The sequence below is a fragment of the Pelecanus crispus genome, chromosome 5 (assembly GCF_030463565.1).
Source record: "Pelecanus crispus isolate bPelCri1 chromosome 5, bPelCri1.pri, whole genome shotgun sequence".
Classification (NCBI taxonomy): Eukaryota; Metazoa; Chordata; class Aves; order Pelecaniformes; family Pelecanidae; genus Pelecanus; species Pelecanus crispus.
In genome coordinates, this window is record NC_134647.1 from 35,625,571 (window position 1) to 35,649,180 (window position 23,610).

Here is a 23,610-nt window from a genome sequence, read left to right on the forward strand (position 1 = left end):
TTTGGATTCAAAGCTCGCAGCTGCTTAGCTGGGGAAGGAAGAAAGTTGGGTGAGAGGGAAGCAGCTCAGCTGTCACTCAGCTCAGTAGCTGTAAGAGTCAGCAAGGCTGAACACAGGTGCTCACAGGGTTTAGCAAATTGCTGGCCAAGTCTTTGGGTGAGATGTGACCAAAGAGCTGTGCTGCCATGACACAAGCCACTGGGCACAATGTACCAGTTCAGATGCAGCGTACAAGATCTTCGTTGTGGCTAGAAGTCATGCTGCCTGCTCAGCAGAAAGAGCGGTCACACTGCAGAGGGACAGCTAGGGCTGGGAGGGTGCTCACCATTTGTCGCTACCATTTAGTTGCCATTTGCAGAGCTCAGTGTCTTAAGCAGCCTTGCCCCTTGCAGATTTGAGGTGAAAATTTGGAAAATACAAAATTAGTAAATTTGCTTTTACCTAGCTTGTTAATCTCCAGGTGGTTTTATTGAATGGCAAGAAAAATCAGAGGTTCAGTCTCAACTAAGGTTTCAGTGAGTTCACCTCTTCAAAGTTCAAGGTGCAACTGAAAATACGTGACTAAAGCTAGCTGTGTTTATTGCCTTGCCCAATTACCTGCAAATGCATTAAGTGGAAGCAGTGGTATCTGCCTATATGGACTTTGTGACTAAGTGCAGATATTACTTCTACGTGATTTTCTCTTCCCGCTCTTGCAAGTCTTCACCCAGAGCATCAAATACCAGAGCCATGATGCGTTAACACCACCTTTCCTGTTGAGCTGTGCTCTCCCATTCCACACTAGGTTTCCAAGAAGCTTCCTGCCTCCGGTAATTCAGCCTGCTAGAGGCACTCATAAAGCAAAACTGAATGGAAACTGCTTTCCTTTCAAATGGTTCCACGCAATTTTTAAATTTACTTTCAAAACTACACCAAATATACCCAGGGGAAATAAACTAACAATGTGGATTGCTGCCTGAAATCATTATACAGATAGCTCAGGACATTTAGTGTTCTGATGAAAGCAAAGAAACAAGAAGAAGAGATTAGCAGGCTTCATAGAAATAACGTGGTTTAGTAAATCCAGCAGTTCCCCTTCTGCAACAGAAAGTTTGACATCACCTAGATTTATAAATACAGTACTGTACATGTTGATTTTCCCAGTTTGGAAATCCCTACTGATAAGTTCAATATTATACAGGAAACATGCCTATAGTAGAGGGCTAGCTACTACTCTCATTTAGACATACTCACAGATTTGTGACATTATCATTATTCCACTGCACAGCTTTGTAAAAAGAAGTGGTTTTACTGCAAATAAGACTACCTTCTCATAAAAAGGCATGTACATTCAAGTGCAGTACTGAAAGACAATTAAAGTTTCGCTTTGCCACTATATCAGGCTAGATCAATTCTTGCTGAGGAACAACACAAAGGTAATGGACTTCAGGATATCTCAAAGCCAGAAAGTTAGGAACTGAACTGTCTAAACACATAGCAAGCCTCAAAATCCTGACAAGCTTTCCCTTATTTAACTTCAACAGAATTTAAAGGGAACTCAGGCACCATTTGTAGGTGAGCATAGTTTGATGAAGCTCTGAAAAATACACCTTTGTTTTTTTTAATACTTCCTTTAAATTAAATATTCATATGATAGTAGCTACACTTAAACAATATAGTGGCAAGTTTTAGCATGTGCACTGAAATGGTATTTTATTACCTTCAAATAACCAGCAGGATGAGATATCAGAGACATTTGTCCTGACTGTATTATTCTTCCACTGAAACTACACCTACAGTATTTTAGCATTACAACAATTTGCACTTGCATCATCTTTTCCCTTATTAAAAAAAAAAAAAACCCACCAACACAACTTGACCAGTGTTTCTACAAGCAACTCTTGCTCAATTAAGATGATATCCCAAACAGATTTACACTACACCCTGTTTTGTCATGAAAGTACTTAATTCCAGGCGATGAGCATATGTGGGTGTCTGCTCATGACTCTGAACTCCTGTTTTAAATATGTGTTCCAAAGATACTTTCCATATAGTCAAGGTCAATGGGGAGGAAGCAGGAAAAAATGAATTGTTAAAATTTCACAGAAGGATTAAGAAAGTTATGTACAAGAAAAGAGTTTGTTTCAATGCTAATCTTAGCAGGATTTAAATCCATATTTTTTGTATGTTAAAATTTTTTAAGGCTTGAAATCTTGGAATCTGTGAGAGACAGAATCACAGAGTAGAAACTACAGTGTGAACACTAAAACAATAATAAATAATGTGGAAAGTTGTGCCCTAGTTAACAAGATGCCTGTAAACATTTCTAGTACTAAAACTGCCAAATTACACCTAATAGGCACTTCTTGGTGTGATCTCAGCAGTATTTCCTTGGTTTGTTACATATCACAATGCTACATGTGAATTTCAACAGGAACACTGGCTGTTTGGGATCCATGTGTCAGGGGACCCTCATACATAAATGCACAGCCCCCTCCCCCCCCCCCCCCCCAAAAAAAAAGAGTAACAGGGAAACAAACAACAAAATGAAGAAGGAAAGAACAAAAGTTGACAGATAATGACTGAAGCCATCTTTAAAGTGACCTATACTGTTCCTGAACATCCCTATTTATCTATATCATGATGATTTTAATAACACCAACTACTTGAAAAAAGTTAGATACGGCAGTTCTAATTATACCACAAGCCCCTATTAACAAAAATAATGCCTGTGCCATCACAATAGCATTCTTGTGCAAAAACAACAAGAACTTTACAAGCGGGACAATACACTCGCCAGACGGATATAGCTATTTGCATTTTACAAATGGGGAAACAGAGGCACTGAAAGCCAAACATGTTACCCTAAAGGGCTTTGCCTCAAAGTTTGGGTCAGAGAGGCAGCTGAGCAACGTGACTACTGCTTTGAATGCTGATCATTACTCCACTGTCACCTTTTATTCCCCCTTCTACTTTTCTAGTGCTCATTCAACTGCACACCCGTTTACCTTGAAATCAAAAGCACTTTGGGTGAGAGATGCATACAATGTTTAGCAAAATTGAGTCAGGGCCTCTAAGCACCATCACTACACACACAATCAGAGTGGTAACAGTCCTCAGCCTGGCTAAAGGCTGGATGGGAAGGAATGATTGCAAAAGGGAATTTTTATTGTAATAAAGCTCATTACATATTAATCTGATACTTCTATTTTGCATAAATGATGCACAACCTCACCACTCTGAAGCATCTCTGTGGTCATCATCATGTGTTTTTTTTCCTCCAGGTCAAACAAGCATATCTATTAGAGGTTAAGATATAAACACTAAAAAAGAAGGAACAAAAAAGGAACCATAATTAGAAAAAACTCTTTGAAGACAATACCAAAATAGTAAAGCAGATACTAGAACACACAAAACATTTTACTACAGTGAAGAAATGCTTACTGCTGTGATCTGACAGATACCGCGACATACACAAACCTGAACGCTGATGGAAGAGCAAATGGGCTTCTACAATTTGAATCCGAACTTTGCTCCTGGACTGCTTGAAGTGCCTTTTCCAACCAGCACTCTCTTTAGCCTGTTTTCCATATTCAGAAAGAATATTTACAACTCATGGAAGAAAATACTGATCTCATGTCTTAATGGATAACAGCTCCTTGGACAGTCTAAACCTCAGTGTGAGACATGACTTGCTTTCCAATATACCGGAATTAAACACACCTCATAACACCCATTACTTTGGCTTAGTTTCAAGAGGTTCTCCATGTCCCACCCAGCTGGCAGACTATGAAGCCAAGCCAATGTTTAGGCCAGTAAATCTACCTATGGGAGCAAGATCTGGTTTGGACACAAGCTATATCGAGCAGGTCCAAAGGAGGGCCATGAAGATGATCACGGGGCTGGAGCATCTCCCTGCTATGAGAACAGGCTGAGAGAGTTGGGGTTGTTTAGCCTAGAGAAGAGAAGGCTCCAGGGAGACCTTATAGCAGCCTGCCAGTACTTAAAGGTGGCCTACACGAAAGATGCGGAGGGACTCTTTGTCAAGGAGTGTAGTGATAGGATTGAGGGGTAACAGTTTTAAACTGAAAGAGGGTAGATTTTTATTAGATATTAGGAAGAAATTCTCCACTTTGAAGGTGGTGAGACACTGGAACAGGTTGCCCAGAGAAGTTGTGGATGCCCCCTCCCTGGAAGTGTTCAAGGCTAGGTTGGATGAGGCTTTGAGCAACCTGGTCTAGTGGAAGACGTCCCTGCCCATGGCAGGGAGGTTGGAACTAGATGGCGTTTAAGGTCCTTTCAAACTCAAACCATCCTATGATTCTGATTCCATATCTTACCAGTATTATCTTTCCGTAACATGAGGTAGAGCCTAATTTTATGTACTGTCTTCCTGAACAGGATCTTTTTGAATGGCAACACAGTCCTTTTAATTTTGGTGCTTTCATCAGGATATCTCTTCATAGTCTCATTCTTGCTAATTACTTGCTACCTAGCACAACATTAGCTTTTGGTAAAGAAAGGCACATGGAAAACACAGTCTCTACCTTAGTGAACTCAGGCAATATAACCACATTGCCTGAAAAGAAATGCATCCGTGCAACTCGAATGTGGCCGCCTCTGAGTCACCACACAACTCCCACATCAGCACACAACCTCCTGTCATTTGAGAACCTCATTAAACCTATCAACACTTCTATCTCTTTAGACTGATGAAACAGGAAAAGTTTCGAGGCAGCAGTAGGTTTTGCTGTCCCCTAGCTATAATCTGCTGAATTTGGGAATTCCCTTCATAGTTGTTTCCCCTCTTAATGCTAATGGACATGGCACAAAGACCACAGATTCCTGCATTTATTCAGAAATAGGATCCTCTGTTTGAGAAAAAAGTATGCAGTTCACAAAGCAATGTAAAGATACTTGTTCTCAGCAGAACTACAAAACAATAAATCTTCAAATAAGCAAAAAAAGTCTGATTTTTCAAAAAAACCACTTTAATTACTGTGTGGTTTGCTTAGTTCTCTTTTGAAGACGCTTAACATATGGTATGATTTACACAACACTGGTAGTGAGCTCAAGGCAGAAGATTCAAATCTAGCTGCAGAAGTATGCAAAATCTAGCACCACACATCAAGATCATTCTTCTCATCAGCTGAGTATGGTCATTTATGTTTGCATATATAGCTAATTCCTACTGCTAAATATTCTTTTAATGCTAAGAAATATATTTTTGTATTTTCATATGTATGGCTTGTAGTCGTTGCTGATGACATAGGAGCTGCCAAGGGGTGGAGATCACTTGCTTCCTCAGACAGGGCACTCCCATCCTTCCAGATGTGCACTTACACTCCTGGCTCCAACAATCTCAAGAAAAAAAAGAAGTTTTTGTACAAGGGGTTGGTACTTTACAAGATGTAGTCTTCAAACTATACAGTTTGACTCTGGCTGTACTTCCCTCCCTCAAGTGTTTGTTCAGGTCCCTCCCAAGGTGCCCCCGGGGCTCAGTCATCAAGCCATTGCACAGCCACCCCTCCCACCAAAGGGAGATATGACAAGCAGGTTGGGCAAAACCCCTCAGCTGTCCATTTTCTTTCAAGGGCTTCAAGGAAAGAAGTTACAAACCAGGCCATATACTAGAAAATACTACAGCCTTCAATAATACCATACCTTTGGCATCATTCAGTGGCTTGCACCTCCCAGTGCTATGGCCACCCTGTGCATTCAAATACAGTGTGATGTTATTTCCTTCCCAGTAAAAGCACTTTAAAAAACAACAACATATGTCTTGTAAAGCAAAGTTTAAAAAAAAAAAAAAACCACAAGAGTTACTAGCATCGGTTTAACTGAGAACCTCTTGCTCAGTTCTCAGGAGTTCAGAGAACTCAGTGGTTTCTTTTTTGACAAAAGATAATGTTAGTGGTGTCAGTTATCTGCAGCGCCATAGCTATTGGAGCAGCACTTCTCAGTCTCTGGGTCACAAGTAGGTCATAAACCTTCATGCAGCAGTTTGCAAAACAACAATACACAAAGTAAGATTTGTGTATTTTTTTTTTTAAAGATATGCATACATTTCTAGGTATGGAAAGAACTAAACAAAATCAGCACTGGAAAAATTATAATAATTCAAAAGCTTTGCCTCATTTTTTTGATTGCAAATGATAACTACCGTGGCAGCACTCCACAATGCATTTGTGATTCATTTTTTCCCCCCAAAGAAGTTAGGAAATTCTCAGATTTTTTTCTAAGACATTTAGGAGGCCATATGAATAAAAAAAACTTGAAAAACACTGGTCTAGATGGCCTCAGCATCAGGGTTCCTTGTCTGAAAATCTAAGATTCATGGATTCTCACCAGGCAGATGCTGGGGAACCTGAACTAGAGGAGAGAAGAGGAAAATTGAGATCATAGATTTCCACTCTTGTTGGTTTTAGGATCATCATACAAACTGTATCATCATACATACATCATAGGTATCATCATACAAACTGTACAAAGTGGAACTCTCTATTCTGTGTTCAAAGTATTGAGAAATGTGAGAATTACGTATCATTAAATATTAGAAATGATGAGTCAAAGAACATCAGAAAAAATGTGATCTATGGCTTGTGTTTTAAAAAAAGTACCTTCATAGTACCTACCATTTTCATATCTTGGCAACATTTACATTATTCAATACTTAGGATGGAAGAGAAAAAGCCCTTGTTTAATTCCTGTTAACCAGTGTGAGTCTAACACCAGACTGCTGGCAGGGATGCTCCCCCAGCACACAAAGGCCTGACAAGGACAGATGCAGATATACCCAAGTAGTTCTTTACTGTGACCCGTCCACCCAACTTGGCCACGTGCACAGAACCGCAACAATGCAGCAGCTTGTCGTCTAACACAAGGCAGCATATCAAAGCAAACCTTAGTCTCATTTTTAATTAAAGACAAGATCCTAAATGCACTTAAAATGAAATCTGGGTGGCATTTAGGAGGCAAGCTGAGGAATGTAATCCTCAGAATTGCTGCCCAGTCTTTTACACACCTAGAATTTGTGGGTGTCTGAGTGATGTCATTGAAGTTGTGCCGCCTATACCCAGGTTTGTTCAACAGCTTGCTGCCCACTTGAGCCCTAACCCAGTTCTGATTCAGGGTTCTCCAATTTGGCAAGAGCCTCGGCACGCTCTAACCCAGAGCACAAGCTCAAACAACACATGACATGCACCAGTTTCAGGGAGGAATTCCTGCTGCAAACATCACCCTCCCCTTCAAATCTATGCATTGTTCTGCAAATAACCAGTAAGTCAATATTTAAAGCATTCAGCAGGTCTTTTGAGTCCTGGTGTGATTTCCTTACCAGACTGAGGGAACCCAGACATACTCTCTCTTTTCCTCTCCCAACAGACTCCTGCGATCCTGAAACTGCAGGCTGCTTCAGAGTATTACAGAGGGAGGATGAGGAGTGCTTTCTCCCACAGCTGAAGCTGGGCTACTTCATCCAGACCAGGAATGAAAGCATCATTATGCCTAACCACAAAGGCCCTCGGGTCTTACTGGGAATAAGGCTGGGCTTTGATTCCCGCTGCATGTACTCCAGACATCATAACTTCTTCATATGAAGAGTAAAGTCCTTGGACTCTGATGCTGGACTGCCTGAATGACCAGGCTACAGTAAATCAGCAAGCTCTCTCCTTGAATCTCAAATCTGTTTCTCTAGGAGAAATAAGAGAACACGCATTCCCACCCTACAGCAGCCTGATGACCAAAGCAGCTTCAGGGACAGTGCAAGATGTGAGCTGGAATGACCGCAGACCAACAAAAGAATTGAGCTTTGGTTTTACCTGTCCTTTTGTGGCCACAAGCTGCTTCCTTCCCTAGTGGCATTTCTCCTCATGTTAGCCGGCTCTAGAAATCACTTTTTGCTCCTTGTGAAGACAAGAGAACAATACAACTTTTGTTCACACCATTAGAACAACTTCCAATGCTAGATTTTCACATACAATCTTAGTTCTTCGTGCCATCCTACACCTGCAGACACTCCAATTGTCTCCCAGTGAAAACAAGCTCATTTTTGTTTCTGGTATGAACTGATCATACTAAAAATTGATTCATACTGAAAATTTTGAAACATACTATAAAAAGCCACTTGGAAAATTCAGAAACAATGATGATTTTCAAAATAAATACAGGATCATTATACTCATCCATACTGCTCCTCCTTCTCCCCTGCCATGGGAATTGCACTGAGTGAGGGACATGCCAGTTTGCAGCTAACCTTCCCATCACAAGGGCCCTCGCCTACAGCATGCTGAGGGGCTGAGATCCAGGAAAAAGCAGGTTTACAAAGGAAAAATAAAACCCCATCTCACTGGGACTTGTTATAGGAGGCTGGAGAGGAATAGAAGGATCCAAGAAAATACCATTTTTGTGCATTCTAGAAGGAAGACAGTGAGTTCATAATGGGCATAGGATTGCCATCCTCCTTGTGATATCCAACAATACAGCTACAGTCAACTGTACGACTGCTTCAGATTTGTTGATATCTTATTGCCTAGGCAGGGAAAAAGCTGGCATTATTTCTGAAGATGTCTGCTTTGTTATACAAATAATATAAAAAGATTAGGAGTTTCAGAGAGTAACACAAATCAAGAGGTTCTTTTGGTACCATCAGAGTTAAAACCTGTAACTTTAATATAGAATATTTCAAGCATTCTCAAGCAGAGATAATCAGACTTTGGTTTAATTGCTCCCTTTGTGAAAAGACTTTATTAAATTAATTAACCAAGTTCTCTTCTCAGAGCACGATCCATTACTAATTCTAAAATTATTGATCTTTTCATTTGGAAGTTATTGTTCAGCATCAAACTGGTTTTTGCAATTAGCATATACTAGCAAGCTTAATAAAACTCAAGGACTCCTCTAAGGACCTAAGAGACTGCAAAATGAAAATATTCCTAAGTATGCTCAGAAATTACCATTATGCATAGTCATCTTGATCCCAGGCAAGGAAGGCAGTAAGAACTTAAGTAACTATTGACAGCACAAATCCCAAGTGCGCTTACTATGAAAAAATTCTCTTTTCTCTTGTCCAGCCAACATTGACTTACATACTAATCAAGTTGCATCACCTAGGGTCTCCATTTTGCCCTCCAAGCTGTACCTTGCAGAACATACATACAAAACCACAGCATTCCCCAAATCACACTGACTTTGTATTCCTTTCTCAGACTCTGCTTTGGAAACCACTAATGACAAAGTCTTCAGCTTCTGTGCAAACAAAAAGTGACCATTACCAATTGACAGGGAAGCTGTTGTATAAAATAAGAAAAAAGCTTCCTGAGCACCCACAGACTACACTGAGTGGAAAAAAACCTATTAAAACAGCACTACTAGCATTCCTAACAATCTACATAACTGCAAACAAAAAAGGAAACCTGACTCTAAAGTAATTCAGGAAAAGTAAACCTGAAATTTGCATGACATAATTTAGGAAGAGGAAGGGTTAAAGCAATCATATCTATCAAGCGATGAAAACTGCTGAAAACACAATTACCGGAGGAGGGATACAAGGCAAAGAAGATTTACAATGATATTCCACATAGGCAATTTTTCATTATCAAAAGGAAGTTTCATTTACACTACAAGGTAATCAATACAAGGCCCCCAGAGTTCCTTTCCTTCTCCTTGCTCTTCTAAACTACTTTCCTTGCCCTCACTTCTTTCCATGCTTCCTCCATTTCTCCACCATGCTCTCTCCATAAGCAATGACAGACTGGCATTCAGGTAGAATTGAGGTCTTTCAGATAATTTCTTCCTACCTTAATTTTGTCAGTGTATAAGTTTTCATGGTGACTGTAGGACCTCAAGTGGCATTGGCCTTAACTTCTACAAGAGAGATGCACAGGCTTCTTTCTCCTTAGAGTATATCCTTCCCAGAAAAAACTCACCAGAATATCCAAATCTTTTCTCCTGAGAGCCAATATCTCCAAGTTTTCCCAGGATATACATTAAACCACCCAGTACAAAATTGCGAATATGACATCAAGAGGTAAAATGATAAATAAGGCATGCATCAAAGCAACATACCTGTTGTTCAAAGAAGAGAACTCCAGATGTCCCAGCTTGACAGAATAACTTCTCACTTTGATATTGCTATGAACCAGTGCAGAGGATCCTCTCCCCAGCAGTAGGGATGGGCATAGACCCTCCATGAGGTCCAAAGAGGTCTGGGCACAGGCACAAGCCACAGGAAAAAGCCTCAGGAGGGAAGTCCTCTACCTACAGGGCACTCGTTCTGACCTGCTCCTGTGTTGCTCAGTGGTCGCTTTACCTGCACCTGCCGAAAAAGCAAAGCTAGATACTGCAGTATTGAAAGGCCATACCGCTACAAAAGCAGAGACCTGAGTCCAACTCAGTGAGAGAAACTTTCATTTTCTATAATTCCTGATTTCTCGTTATTCTCTATGTGGCAAGTTAATTACTTTTTTCTAGCCGATATCATCTTGAATTTGGGTGAGATATGTATCTTTACTTCATACAGATTTCTACATCTGAACATATGGTTCATTCATTACTGGAAGGACGAAAACAGTAAGTGTTTCAGCAATTGAGAACAACCAAACAGCCAAAAAGCCCATATTTTCTGAGCTTAACAATCATTCTTTTAGCTACACACAAACAGAGCTAAGAGTTCTTTCCAGTATTCATAAACAGCTTGTTACAACTTGTAACTTCAGGACAACATTGCTGTCCCTGTCTTTTTCTCCAAATACAGGACAGTAAGGGATGTGACCTGCACGCACAACTGCTGATTTATGCTGTGCTGACTAGGAGGAACTACACTGTCAGCAAGACAATTTCTCATGATTACAGTGTTTACTAGTCTCACTGAGACCAGAAGTCCATATTCGGAACGTAAGAAGAAAAGCTATGAACAGTTCAGATAAAAGACATAATGCATGTATAGCATGTACAAGCTAAATGTCTCCTTTATGTAAAAGAGAGATGACACATACTCTAATTAAAGGTTAGTCAAGGAGTATAATGACTAGAGGCCAAACATAAGAGATGATAATCTTGATTACAGGTTGGTCAGACAGATCAAAGTAATAACTTGGCTCAGTGTTCCTAGAAACAACTTTGTGAACTTTTGATGAGAAGATTACCATGTCCTGAATTCCTTCTCCATCACTTGAGACTTTTTCTTCCCTTTAAATAGCCCACACAATTTAGATATTTGCTTCTTATTCTCCTGCTTTGACTGGCGCTGAAACACCAGTGAAGTGGAATGAAATGTTACGCGGTGAAGATTAACCTTGACCTGCCAAACTCAACAGCAGCTTGAACCTTTCCTGGCCCGTGCCTATCCATACTCTCCAGGGCTGCAACCTGCACCCTCACCGTACCACTGTGACTCAGCGCAGCTGAAGAAACTCCTTCCCTTCCGTGGGCTGCCCTACGCTCTTTACTTCCTTGCCCCCAGCTTCGCAAGCATCGTTTCAGCCTGTCCTGCCTTGCGAGCGTGCCTCACTGAACTCCTCCACTGAGTGTGAGCCACAACTCCTTGCCCCTGAACTTCTCCTTTCAACCCACATAGCTGCCTCCTTCTCACCCTCCTGACATGTTAGCTCAGCAGTAATCACTGTATGCCTCGAGCTATCTCCTCCAGGATCCTATTCACCTAGCTCTGCTCCAGAGCTTCCTTGAACTGACCTAGACCATCTCTTTCTTCTCATCTCAGTCCTGCTCCACAGCAGTTTTCCTCACATCCCCAAGCATCATCACATCCTTTATAGTGCGCTAACAGACCCCACTGACCCTTCTTCCAAGAGCATAGAGCTGAGCCGTCCCTCAGCCTCAGAAGGGAACCTCTTAGCCCTCACCACCCTGACAGCACGCTCTGCTGCTCCACACCTTCCTCTCTCCCACCTGTGCTCCTCAAACAGACCCCCCCACTCAGGCTGCCTCATCTTCCCATGCACATCTCAGGCCATTTCACCCCGAGCTGTACCTCAACCCCTTTGACCATCCAACTCTAACACCCTAAAACCACAAGCCTCTTGATTCCCCTCCTCCAGATAAAGTGCACTTCCCTTCCACAGTCTCCAGCAAGCTTCTGTAAAGTCCCAGGGCTCCCCCTGACTCACTGTAATGTCCCAAGTGACTCCACTCATTTTCCTGCACCCCTTGCTGTGAGGATCACACCCCTGTTCTCCTGCCTCCACAGCCATAGCTCATATCCAGCATCCTGCACCCCCAACAGCTGGTTCCACAGCTGCTCTCCATCTCAGCAAGTGACCTCCTTTCACTGCTGTACCTGCCAGAAAGTGGGGGGAGGAAGGAGGGAAGAGGGGAATTGGAACCATCTTCCCAGAAACTGATGTCTCAACCTCACTTGAAGAATGACCTCTGATTAATTTTGGGAATGACACCTAACAACTTTTTTCTCATGGCCACTTGAAGCAAGCCTGGATAGATATTTGCATCAGATAATAGGAAGCATATTATCACCTTAATAGCAACCACTCCACCATATAGCTTCTTTTCTAGGTTAAGCGGAGAAACGGCAAGCAAAAAGGGGAATGGAAACCTGTTACTGTCTTATTTTCTTGGGATGGTATGAACTACCTGTCTTCTTATCATTACTGATAGCGGTTATGTAAGGATGCTCAGAGAATGAGTACTTAATCTAAAAAGAAAAATAAATAGTTACCAACATTTATTTAAAGGCTAAAGAAAAAAGTACAGTGCAATAGTTCCCCCTACTGACAGCACAAAATCAATTTACTAATCAATGTTATCTTCTGAGTGGTCCTCAAATTACTAATTCAATGTCCCGACATGGTACCTACACGAGCTTACCGGTACACAGTAAACCGTGTGAAAATCAGCTACCTTAGAAAACGATGAAGATTCGCCAAATGGTAGAGAACAAAATTTGGCAAAACTCCAGTTGATCCCTAAGATTATTTATCACATATACAAAATGACATTTTGCAGTCCTATGGAAAGATTATAAAATGTGTGTGAGCGTATGCATTCTGAACAAAATTCTAGGATATCCATCAGCAAAACCAGAAATGTAAGTAAAGTGCAGCTGTATAGCTTCCTATGCTTGCTGACATCTAAAGGGCAGATGGCAGGTCTGAGCAGAGAGTTGCCAAGCTCTGGCTGTATTTGGGGACTGACCTCTTCGGACAAAGAGCAAATCTGACATTCAGTCTGGTCCCCAGTTCCCAACAAAAGGCAGTGAAAATATTGTCATTCTGCTCTAGTGTCAGCTCTTTTGAGCCAGCGGCAGCTGAGTTAAGCCAGAACCAAGAACAGCTGCTTACAGAAGTCAAAATGCAATTTGCGACTAGATGTGTGTCTGGTCATGAACAGCAACAGCAGTGTTCCTCCGGCCTTATATGCCTAGCTTTCATTTCTGGGTTGTAAAGCTGATGCGATTTTGCACTCTGGTCATTTAGCAAAAAAAAATAAGAAGCTGAAGAAAATCCTCTAGTAAATTATATCCTCATCTCACTTGAAAAAGGTAATGAACAAATATGCAATGCTACAATATAAAAGAATAACAGAAATAAATGAAGAGTCTACTGAAATATGCACTGGACCACACAATTCTATAAATCAGGATTTTGCAGACTTCTGTTACGATCCTGGCTCTCTGTATACAAATGCACCTGAAAAATCACTAAATGCTATTAAAGATAACGCCAAATATCATTTCAAGCATGTGTACAGTGAATACGATGTCTACCCAGCCGATTTTCAGACACGGGTCAGCTGCTGACAGCTGTATACGATCTTCTAGAAGTTGCCTATATATCAAAGCTTCTCACCTCACTTTCAAGTCTCCCTCTGCTCTATCGGGAAAATAATTACACCACGATAGGGACACGCACCTTCCTCTTAACTGCATCTCCAGCACCTGGCTTTTTCACTTGCACAGGGTTTCATGTTCCTCCCAGTGCAGAGAGAGTGTAATACCACTTGGTCAGCTCCCTGGCAGTCCTGTGAGCATGCCTCTTACTCCAGGTTTGCCCAGCCTGGTGCAGAAAAGCCTTGCTCATGTCTGGGGTTTCTGGTAAGGCAAAATGTGTCAAATAAAACAATAGTCACTCAAAAGCATCCTCTTTAGGGCAGACTGCAGCTGCTTCACATCACACCAGGGCCACAGTCCTACCAGTCAAGCTCTGTGCTGAGGTAAGACAGATTTGAAATGGTCAGAATTTAGGATTTTCCACTCACTTTGGTTCTAGCAGCGTTGTGCCTGCTGTTATAGAAATCCTTTTTCCAAACTTTTTCTTTAGGTAAAAAGTACTTGGAGGATGTCTCTGCGGCCATAACCCTTGCTGTAAGAATATTATTTACAGGTACCTCGTTGGATCGTTAACTCCATAGGACAGGGACCAAATCTTTTATCTTGGAGAGAAGCTCCTGCGTCCCAGGTGCTGCCTGGAATGAGGAACGCTGTAGGAAGCCACAGCACACGTCATTTCCATGTTCTACCACCAAACTCCTCGAAGGACTGCCCTTGGCCTTTCGACTGCTGTTCGTTAGAGCAGAAGCCGGGCGGTGAGCACGTGCTCGGGGAGGCCGGTGGCTCCATGCCTGCCAGCGCAGCAGCAGGCGCCTGGCTCCCCAGGGGCGCGACGGCCCCCAGCACGGCGGGCCCCAGCCCTCTGCCCAGGCTCGGGCCCCACGGCAGGGACTGGACAGATTTGAACGTTTTTTGGGTCTGCGGAAGACAAGTATAGAATCATCTTGGAATCAGAGAATCGAATCATAGAATCGTTTAGGTTGGAAAAGACCTTTAAAGTCATCCAGCGCAACCATTAACCTGACATTACCAAGTCCACCGCTAAACGGGTTAAGGGTAGAGCAGCGATTTCACGCTCCCTGGCTTGGTGCCTGGGTTATTTTTCAGGAATAAAAGCTGCCTTCCCCCGCTGAACGTCTCCTAGCTAATCGCCGCGGCCTCTGCTTCCCTGACGCCTGCCCCGCAGCTCTCGCACCGCCTGCGAGGGGGCTGCGCGGAGGCAGGGCGGGCTCGGCGGCTCGTCCGCGGGTTTCGAAGCGCTGGGTGCGGAGCGGAGCGGAGCGGAGCCCTCCCGCGGGGCCGCCGCCGGGCGCCGAGGCCGCGGCTGACGCACAGGAAGGCCGCTGCCGGCGGGGCCGGGGCCGGGGCCGGGGGCGGGCGCGGCATAAAGCGTGCGGCGGCGGCGGGGCGGGCAGGAGGCAGCCGCCGCCGGCAGCAGGGCTCGGCCGGGACCCGCGGGCGCAGGCAAGTGGGGCGCCCCGGGGGAAGGGGCGGCGGGCCGGGGCCGGGGCCGTGCCCCCGCCGGCGGGGTGGAGCGGTGGCGGCCGGGCCGTGGGGGACAGGCGCCGGGAAGGGGGAAGCCGTTCTCTGCCGGAGGGACGGGGGGAAACCCGCGTAGCGTCCCGTGGAGGTGGCGCGGCGAGGCGGCGGCGCGCAGGCAAAGCCACGGGAGGCGAAGCGGCGGCGCTAGGGATGCTGCAGCCTCGGTGCTGGCTGTCGCCTGTCGCCCCCCCTGCCAGCCGCCTTCGGGGGCGATCCCGGGTGAACCGCAGCTGCCTCGCCTTTTTGACTTCTTGTGCGGGCCCTTCTGCGCGAAGGGGAAAACGGACGCCGGGGCGTGTTGTACCGAGCGTCTTCCCAAAATCCCGTTTACAAACCGTACCCACGTGCCTTGCAAGCGTTTGTGCATGTGAGCATCCCTGCGCGTTACGTAGAAGGCCTAAGGGGGTTGCAGCCTGGACAAAATCTGCCTTTTTTTTTTTTTTTTTTTCTCCTTTACATAAAATAATGTTTTCCTAGTAATCTCTTTAGGATATCATAATCACCAGAATTCACCAGAAATTGCAATTAAAAGTCCCACTGAAAGCAAACAGGTTTACAAATATATTCCCCCCCCCCCCCCCCGAATGTGGTTTATTAATACATCATTACTTGGTCCCTTGTATGTATCTCAAGAAACAAGGTCTGTGATTCTTTGTAACTATCAGCATAGCAACAAAAACAGTGAAACAGGCTATACGTTACTCCTTCTCGGCAATTTAAAGAAACAAAGTAAACTTTCGGGCAATATTTTTTCCTCCGCTGAATGGAAGTACTAAAGAGGACGGAAATGTCACTGGGCACGTTTCCACTGACATTATACAGTGTCCTTCATACCACACGTGGAATCACCCTGTCCATCCTTTGTTAAGGAGAAACTAAAACCTGTGACTTTTATTTTTGCATGAGTAAGTACTCAGGACTCCGTTACACCTTGAGATACTTCATCATCTTTTTTTGTTTTTTTTTTCCCCCCCCCTCTGACTTAAGGAAATGCAAAATGAAAGACCACATCATCAAAAATATGATGTATTCTTTACTTCAAACTGTTGGCATTCTGAAACTATGATTCAGGATTGAAAATAGAAAAGCTGTTTATAAAAAGGTCAACTTTCCATAACGACATCAATTTTTATGAAATCTCATCATTTTTTCAGCAAAAATTTCTATCAAAAATGTTCAAACAGATGTAATATGTTGACCTACTTCAGCGCAATCGTTAGTTCATGACTGGATTTTGTGTAGTTTGCTAATATGAACAAACATCCTCACCAAAGGGAAGAAAACATCTAGTCTGGGATCAGGGTGTGGGCAGACCCAGCGGAGGATGGAGATCCCAGGGCACAGGCCCTAGGGCATCCCTCTTCTCTGCTCATCCACCATGGCCTGCTCTCAACCCTGACTTCTTATCTGCATGCCACATCTAGAGTTGCAGCCTTGCGTAGCCTGCCCCGAGGCAATGTTTTATCTTTAGTCTTTCCTGCACTAAAAAAAATCACAGTGAAAATGGTGTTTTCACTAGTGGGATTAATGATGATGTAGTGCCACCCTAGAGTGCAGGTATCAGAGAGGTAATATTCTCCCAAGTGGAGGGAGTCACTCACGCTGACCTGTCTATGTGGAGAGCCTGCTCACCTGAAACAACCTCTTTGGTCCATGGAGAAGAGCAGATATTAATTCAGCCCACCCAAAACCTAGAACAACTAAGCTTCTAACTCCAGTATCTCAGTAAACAGTCAAAACTTACTTGGGAAAGTTATTTCAGTAAGAATTTCAGAGCCTGTCATTGGGTGATGCTACTCTTGCTCATCTTAGAGTTTTTATATGACTTTACACCTCCCGTTTTTTTTTTTTTCTTTCTGTAACATCAAATCTCAGAATTCTGTGGCAATTAAAAATGGAAAAGATGTACTAGACCAACAATTTAGGTTGTAAAACAAACAGTACTCTCCAAACAGAAGATGTGGGGCTCTAGGAACAGCACAGTAACATACAACCATTATGGCTTTAGGAAAAATTTGAGTGGTATGAATTCACTAAGAAGAGAGCAAATTTGTTGCTTTCTACTACTCTTTCATAAGAAGTTACACCTGGTTTTGAAGAGTGCAATCCTAAGCTGCTTCTCTTGAAAGAGATGCTGTGTAAATCTCCCTGCTTTATAAACATCATACGGTACCCCAAAACATTTGCATTAAGGAAGGAAATTGGCAGAGGTGCCCATTCAAGCGTAAGAGCTAGAACTTCTTTTAATGGTCTTGCTCACTTTTCTCCCTCTTCCCCTTAACTGCCTAAATTTAGTCAAGTGCCGTCTGTTTTGAAAGACAGAATAAACAGGACCATTAAGTGCATAACAAGAACTACAATGAAAATAAGCGATTTATGCACTTTGGATTATTAATTCACATTCACCTTTCAATGGCAAACATGTTTGATCTTTTCTTTTGCAGTATGTCCCAATGGAGTCAAGTTCAACAACTGGAAATAAAGTTTTTGGAGCAGGTAGACCAGTTCTATGATGATAACTTCCCCATGGAAATCCGGCATCTACTAGCACAATGGATAGAAAGCCAAGATTGGTAGGATTAAATTTATTCCCTCCCTTATGATTTCAGTCATGAACAATTTTTTATTTATCTGGCAGATTTTAGGGTGCTCATCTGTGAATTGTGCAGGCACCTGCACTCCAAGAATAGTATCCCAGTAGCTATGGGTTTAGCCTGTTGAACAGTCAAACTTTAAATTTAAGGAATGCCTGGAGGTGAGGTTTCATTTGAACTTATTCCTAAACAAAATCCAATAAAAAGGTCTAGCAAATCAATGGTATTACAGGTTTTTCATAGAAAAGAATAACACAAGTTAGTTTTCAATGGAAATGTTAGACATTTACCTCTTGCAGCATAAAATTATTCACTGGTCCAAAACTGCACTTAAAGCTGGATATATAATTTTGGGGAAGAAGCCAGCTATTTGCAGGAACTGTTGTCTAGAAGTTGAATTTATGCACAAATTTGGATTGAATTCACTGGATAGTTATCTTAAGAAAATTCAGAACTAAATGCCAAAAAAAAATTTTGTATTAGTCATACCAGAAAGAGACATCTCAATTTTTCAAGTTAAATCCACAAGACTATTGGAGCACTATTGAAAAACAAACAAACAAAAACCCCTAAACCAAACAACAACAAAAAACAACAACAACCAACCAACCAACCAAACCTATTAAGGAATATAATCTTTCCTTACAGTTTATAGCTCAGTGTTTATGGGGCTGTAGGAACATGGGAAACATTAAAATCTCCTTTTTGCCAGATTTAGCAGGCATATCTGAAACAGGCATCTGCCATTTGGGGGGCAGAGGGTGAGAATATCCCAAGGACAAGGATGCCATGCAGTCCAAAGTCTATCTTCCTCTATTTAGCTGGCTAATGTTATTGCCCTTCATGTACCAAGCTGTTCCATAAATGCCAGAACCAGTAAAGCCGGTTTTTGTGTGTGTTTGCATCCTTTGTCCCCTGCATACCCTTCACCAGTAGCTTCAGCATCTTCCTGTATCCCCAAATAGTTTGGCCAGGCGAAGGCTCATCTGGTGCCTGGTGTGAAGATATATATCTGCTGACTGGCCATCTGGCTGTTGCCTCCTGGAGCAAGTTATTACTGCCATTTTCCTCAGTGGAGGCACTGATTTGGATTCCTCTCTTCTACCAACCTGCCAGTTTTCTGTGAAATTTGTAAGAACATACGATCTTTTGGACTTCAAGCCCATTGTCAACTTTGTCTGAAACTGGGCAGCAAATTCAGAAATTATATCTGTGTGACTGACAGAGTGAGAGGGACAGTAAGCATAAGCCTCGTTCCCTCTGGGAAGTAGGCTAAAAATATTTAAATATTCGCTGAATCAGAGACTAGAAAACCCTGGTTGTTTCCCCTCTGGCTGACTCCGTAGCCTGTGCTAAGAATATCCTCATCCTGTCTTTATAGCTGCATATGGGTGTGAATATAAATAAAAGAATCATAAAACCAATTATTCACAAACCTCTAACTATATGCAAGTCACCGTATATTTAAAGCCTTTTTTTGCTGCCTAAATATCTGAATGGATTATAATTTTCTGTACAGATAGATTGACACTTCTTACAGCATTTTAAACAGGTGTGGTTCTCATTCACTGATTCTTTAGGGAGGCTGCGTCCAACAACGAAGCAATGGCAATGATCCTTTTACAGAATTTGCTAATACAAGTGGATGAGCAGCTGGACCGCGTTTCACAGGAGAAGAATCTTCTCTTGATACACAACCTGAAAAGAATCAGGAAGCTGCTGCAGGTAGGTCGTTACTTCAGGTGACAAATTGCATCCTCTTACCAGTTCCTAAAGGTAGTGCCCAACCTCTGTTGCACACAGTTTGTTCCTGCACACAGCTCAGAGCTGTCCTGATCGCTATAGACTCCAAGCAGCTACGGGAAGACCAAGCCTTCAACAAGATAATTCAAAGTAATAATTCCACTGTCCGTTACTTTGTGGAACAATAATTCACATTTTAACGCACTCTGCTCAGATACAGCAATGCTGTGACTTTTTAGCTCTATGCGTATCTGTGTCTCACTCAGCTCTTAAAAATAAGACTGTATAGTGCTTATGGATGTTCATGCTCATTACAAATGTAATTACCACCTTTCAGATGCATATAGAGAGTTAACTATTATTAGCTGTGGTTATCTCGGGGATAAAAATGCATGTTTGGGGCTTAAAGCAGCACCCTGAAAAAGGAACCCCTGTAAATCATTAGCATGTTTGCTATTTTATGCTTAGCTGGGATTATTTGTTATGAATGGCTTAAAGGATTTTCCGTTAGGCTTCTGCAAAATGATATTTATTTTGATTGGCTGAATGTTTCTCTAATAATTGTTTATCTAAGGCAAGGATTCTCAGAGTTCCACTTCATTAGTCACCTAATTCCTGACATCTAGCTGTCTTCTGCATAAAACAGATATGCATCTGAGTTTAATGAAAGTTTGGGGTTTTTTCTCTTCTTTGATGGTGTTTTCCATAGGTACTTAAATGACAAATTATATTGCTTGCAAAACATTTTCTTTATTTGATATAGATATACATACATATATATATACACACACACACACTGGTCTGGAAAATCTTAGCATGACCTTGCCAGTTATTTTGTTCTCTTCATGGCTGCGTGTCTTTCTATTCTTTATTCCTAATGTGAGCCTCTTAAAAATGTGACAATGTTTCCATTGCTACCACTTTTTCTTCCGGTGTTATGCAAGCAGCCTCATGTAACTTGAAGCTAAAGTTGTTTTTTATTTCTTTTCTGGTTTGTGTAGCAGCACTATCCATAATTTCAGTACTGCTCAAACACCAAATTTACTTAACTGCTTTTGGAGTTAACTGCAGAAAGGTTAATCCTGTTACTTCTGTCATGGGCTTGGCATGCTTTACCACAGCAGGGCTGAGACAGAGCTCTATCACCTTAGTATAAGGTATTCTCCCACAGCAGTGTACACATGGAAAGAGCATTTCGGGCACAGAAACAAGCAGTTGCATTGGTGTATTCCTGGCTTAAAAGATTGTGCATTTATGATTATACCAGCACAATGTGCACATGCAGAGGGACTGGTATATATTTACACACAGGCTCTACAAAGTTAAAGTCTCTCACTGTTCCTTCTTCTCTTCACACCATTTATTTTATTCTAAGATTTTTACCAAAACTTGAAGTGGCAGCTCTGCATGCTATGTGAAATTTCTCATACTGAGACAAGTAATCAGGCCTTGGGCGCACGCACGTGAGTTTACATCCTAGCCAGTGTGAAAATGGCCAGAATGAAAACAATTTCCTTTAAGTCCTGGCATGTTTGGAAATGATATTATGATGTGTTCCCTGAAGAGCACAAAGCAAAGGAGGCTTATTCCAGAAAACCAAGAGAAAGGGAGTTTTAAGTGGTTTCTCAGGTGGCAAGGATCTGAGTCAGGATTCCAGAACAAGCCAAAACACTCAGGCATCCCCGTTACAAGAGTAGAGCTAGGTTATATATATAATACATATATATATATATATATATATAAAACCATATAACCATATGCTAGTTACAGCAGCAGCAGAGCCAGCATCAGAGCTGGTCTGTTCCTTCTCTAGATAAAGCAACAGCAAAGGTCCCTGTGGAGTAGCCTAACCAGTCATTCACTTGATTGCTAGCTCTGAAAAGAAATGCCACACAAGTTGCGACGTGCACCAACTCATTTTTTCTATCACTCTGCAGCACTGCAAAGCCCTGACTTAGCAAGCTTTCTCAAGCAGCAAGGTCTCTCTGCTCCCTTGGGTTGCAAAGGTCTGTAGGTTTGCAGTCTAAGGCATTATGAACTTCTTGAGAGAACATGCATGATGCTGGAATTACACAGCTTATTAAAAAGGATCTCAGTCTTGAGCTTTGCAGTAAAATGTTTCCAGCTGAGCACAAAAGTATAACAGCTCTCTTCATCATTAATAATGTTGGCCTTTCTTCATTATATCAAGACAGCAGATAACCTGTATTTAGACAAAAAGCTACTTGTTCAGTTTCAAAATACACATGAACCACCAGACACTGAGCAGCACTTTCACTACTATAGTTTTTCCTGATTTCTTATGACCTTTAGCACTATCACCCACAGTCTATTCTGATTTCCAAAATAATTTCTATAGGTTGGAGTAGGACCAGACTCTTGCAACGTTTTGGTTGTGTGGTTTGTTTGGGGTTTTTTTTTTTATTATGAATATTATTATTTTGGACAAGGCAAATAGCTTGAACTATGTCTTAAGAAATCTGTGACACAAGTATTTTTGATTTTTGCATAAAATAATATGTTACAACTTCTAATTTTTAGAACATAGGTGATAAATGCATTTTCAGCCAAAGTATGGGCTGCATGTTCTATAGAGCTGCACAGGCAGTCTCCTGAGCTTCAGCTGTTAAAAGTATTTTTTTATTGGTTAGGTAAGTACATCAGGAAAAAAAATGCTATAGTAGTTGTTAGCAGCTGACATCCTATCCTTGTTATTAAATGTCAAGTATTATTAATGGACTATGAATTGTACCTGACACAAAGTATGAACAGTATCTGCTGTATTGTCCTTAAATTTCAGTATGCAAATTATGTGATTATGGGTCTGATTTTTTTTAATGCATCACTGATTATATTTTATTGTTGAATATATGAGGAGTTTGGAACTGGGCATTTGGCTTCCCACCCACAGCTGGATGTACTTCCAGATACCTAGCTCTTGCAATTTGAGATAGTTTGTGACAGTTTCATGAAAGACCACCAGAAAAAGTGGCTGATGTACACAGTACAGTGCCGTGGTCCCTTTTGTCCCAACATACCACCTAGGGAAAGGAAGACTGGAAGGCTATGCTGTAAAACCAGTGAGATTTTTCACCGACTTTGATGGAAGAAAGACTGGGTTCCCAAGTAGGAGAGGAAGCTGCATTTGTAAACACCTTTTCATTTCTGGTGACTCCGCGAACAGTGTTGGTTTGACTTTCTCTGAAGGTTAGTTACCATGAGCCCACCTTTATCTCTGCTTTGCTCTCTAGCGCAAGCACTTCTTTGAAATTTCACAGTTCACTCCTCTTCCTTCCCCTCTGTACCACACACACAGACGTACAGACACATGTACAGCGTACACACAGACAAAGCTGTTCAACCTCAATACCTGATCTGAGTGCAATGTTTGTTCATTATTTTGAGCCAAATTGTGTTACAATATTAAGTAATACTTGCTAAACTAGGTTATGCTGGAAACCAGCATTTATCACTAAGTATGCAGAGTATTGTTGAGGTATAGGTTCCCAAATACTATGATAATAGCAATAATAAAATAATTAATATTAGAGAACACACAAAAACCATTCAAAAGCAATCTGTAGTTGTTGACAAAAGGCAAAATGAGGGACTAATGTTTAATTAGAAATACAACTAGATCGTTAACGAAGAGCAGCCTTAGAAGAGGAAGCAATGCACACTTTACAAATGGCTTGTGCAGCTGTTTGCTAGACAGCAAAGGACTCGCTAGGATCAAGATTCCTGGTGCTGTCACTGAATCTAGAGATAATTATGCCTACGAGTTACCAGCACCGCAGCCAAGCACACCCCATCCGAAAGACCTCCCTGGGAATCATTTTTTGTTATAAAATGGAGATGATGTTCTATTCTGAGCTTCACCTGAAACATCTTTACGTAAATATCTTAGTCGCTCCATGAAAATAATGATGGAAGTAGTGGAAGAAGTGGGAA

General features: G+C 42.0%; 1 protein-coding gene across 1 annotated transcript in view; it reads left to right on the top strand.

Moving 5' to 3' along the window:
• Positions 1-17,767: 17,767 nt before the first annotated feature.
• Positions 17,768-23,610, top strand: part of STAT4 (signal transducer and activator of transcription 4) — a 41,017-nt gene continuing 35,174 nt past the window's right edge. Inside the window, exons 1-2 of the mRNA XM_075711329.1 lie at positions 17,768-17,895; positions 19,497-19,641. Of these exons, the coding sequence (XP_075567444.1) occupies positions 17,768-17,895; positions 19,497-19,641 (273 nt within the window). The remainder of the gene's footprint in view (positions 17,896-19,496; positions 19,642-23,610) is intronic.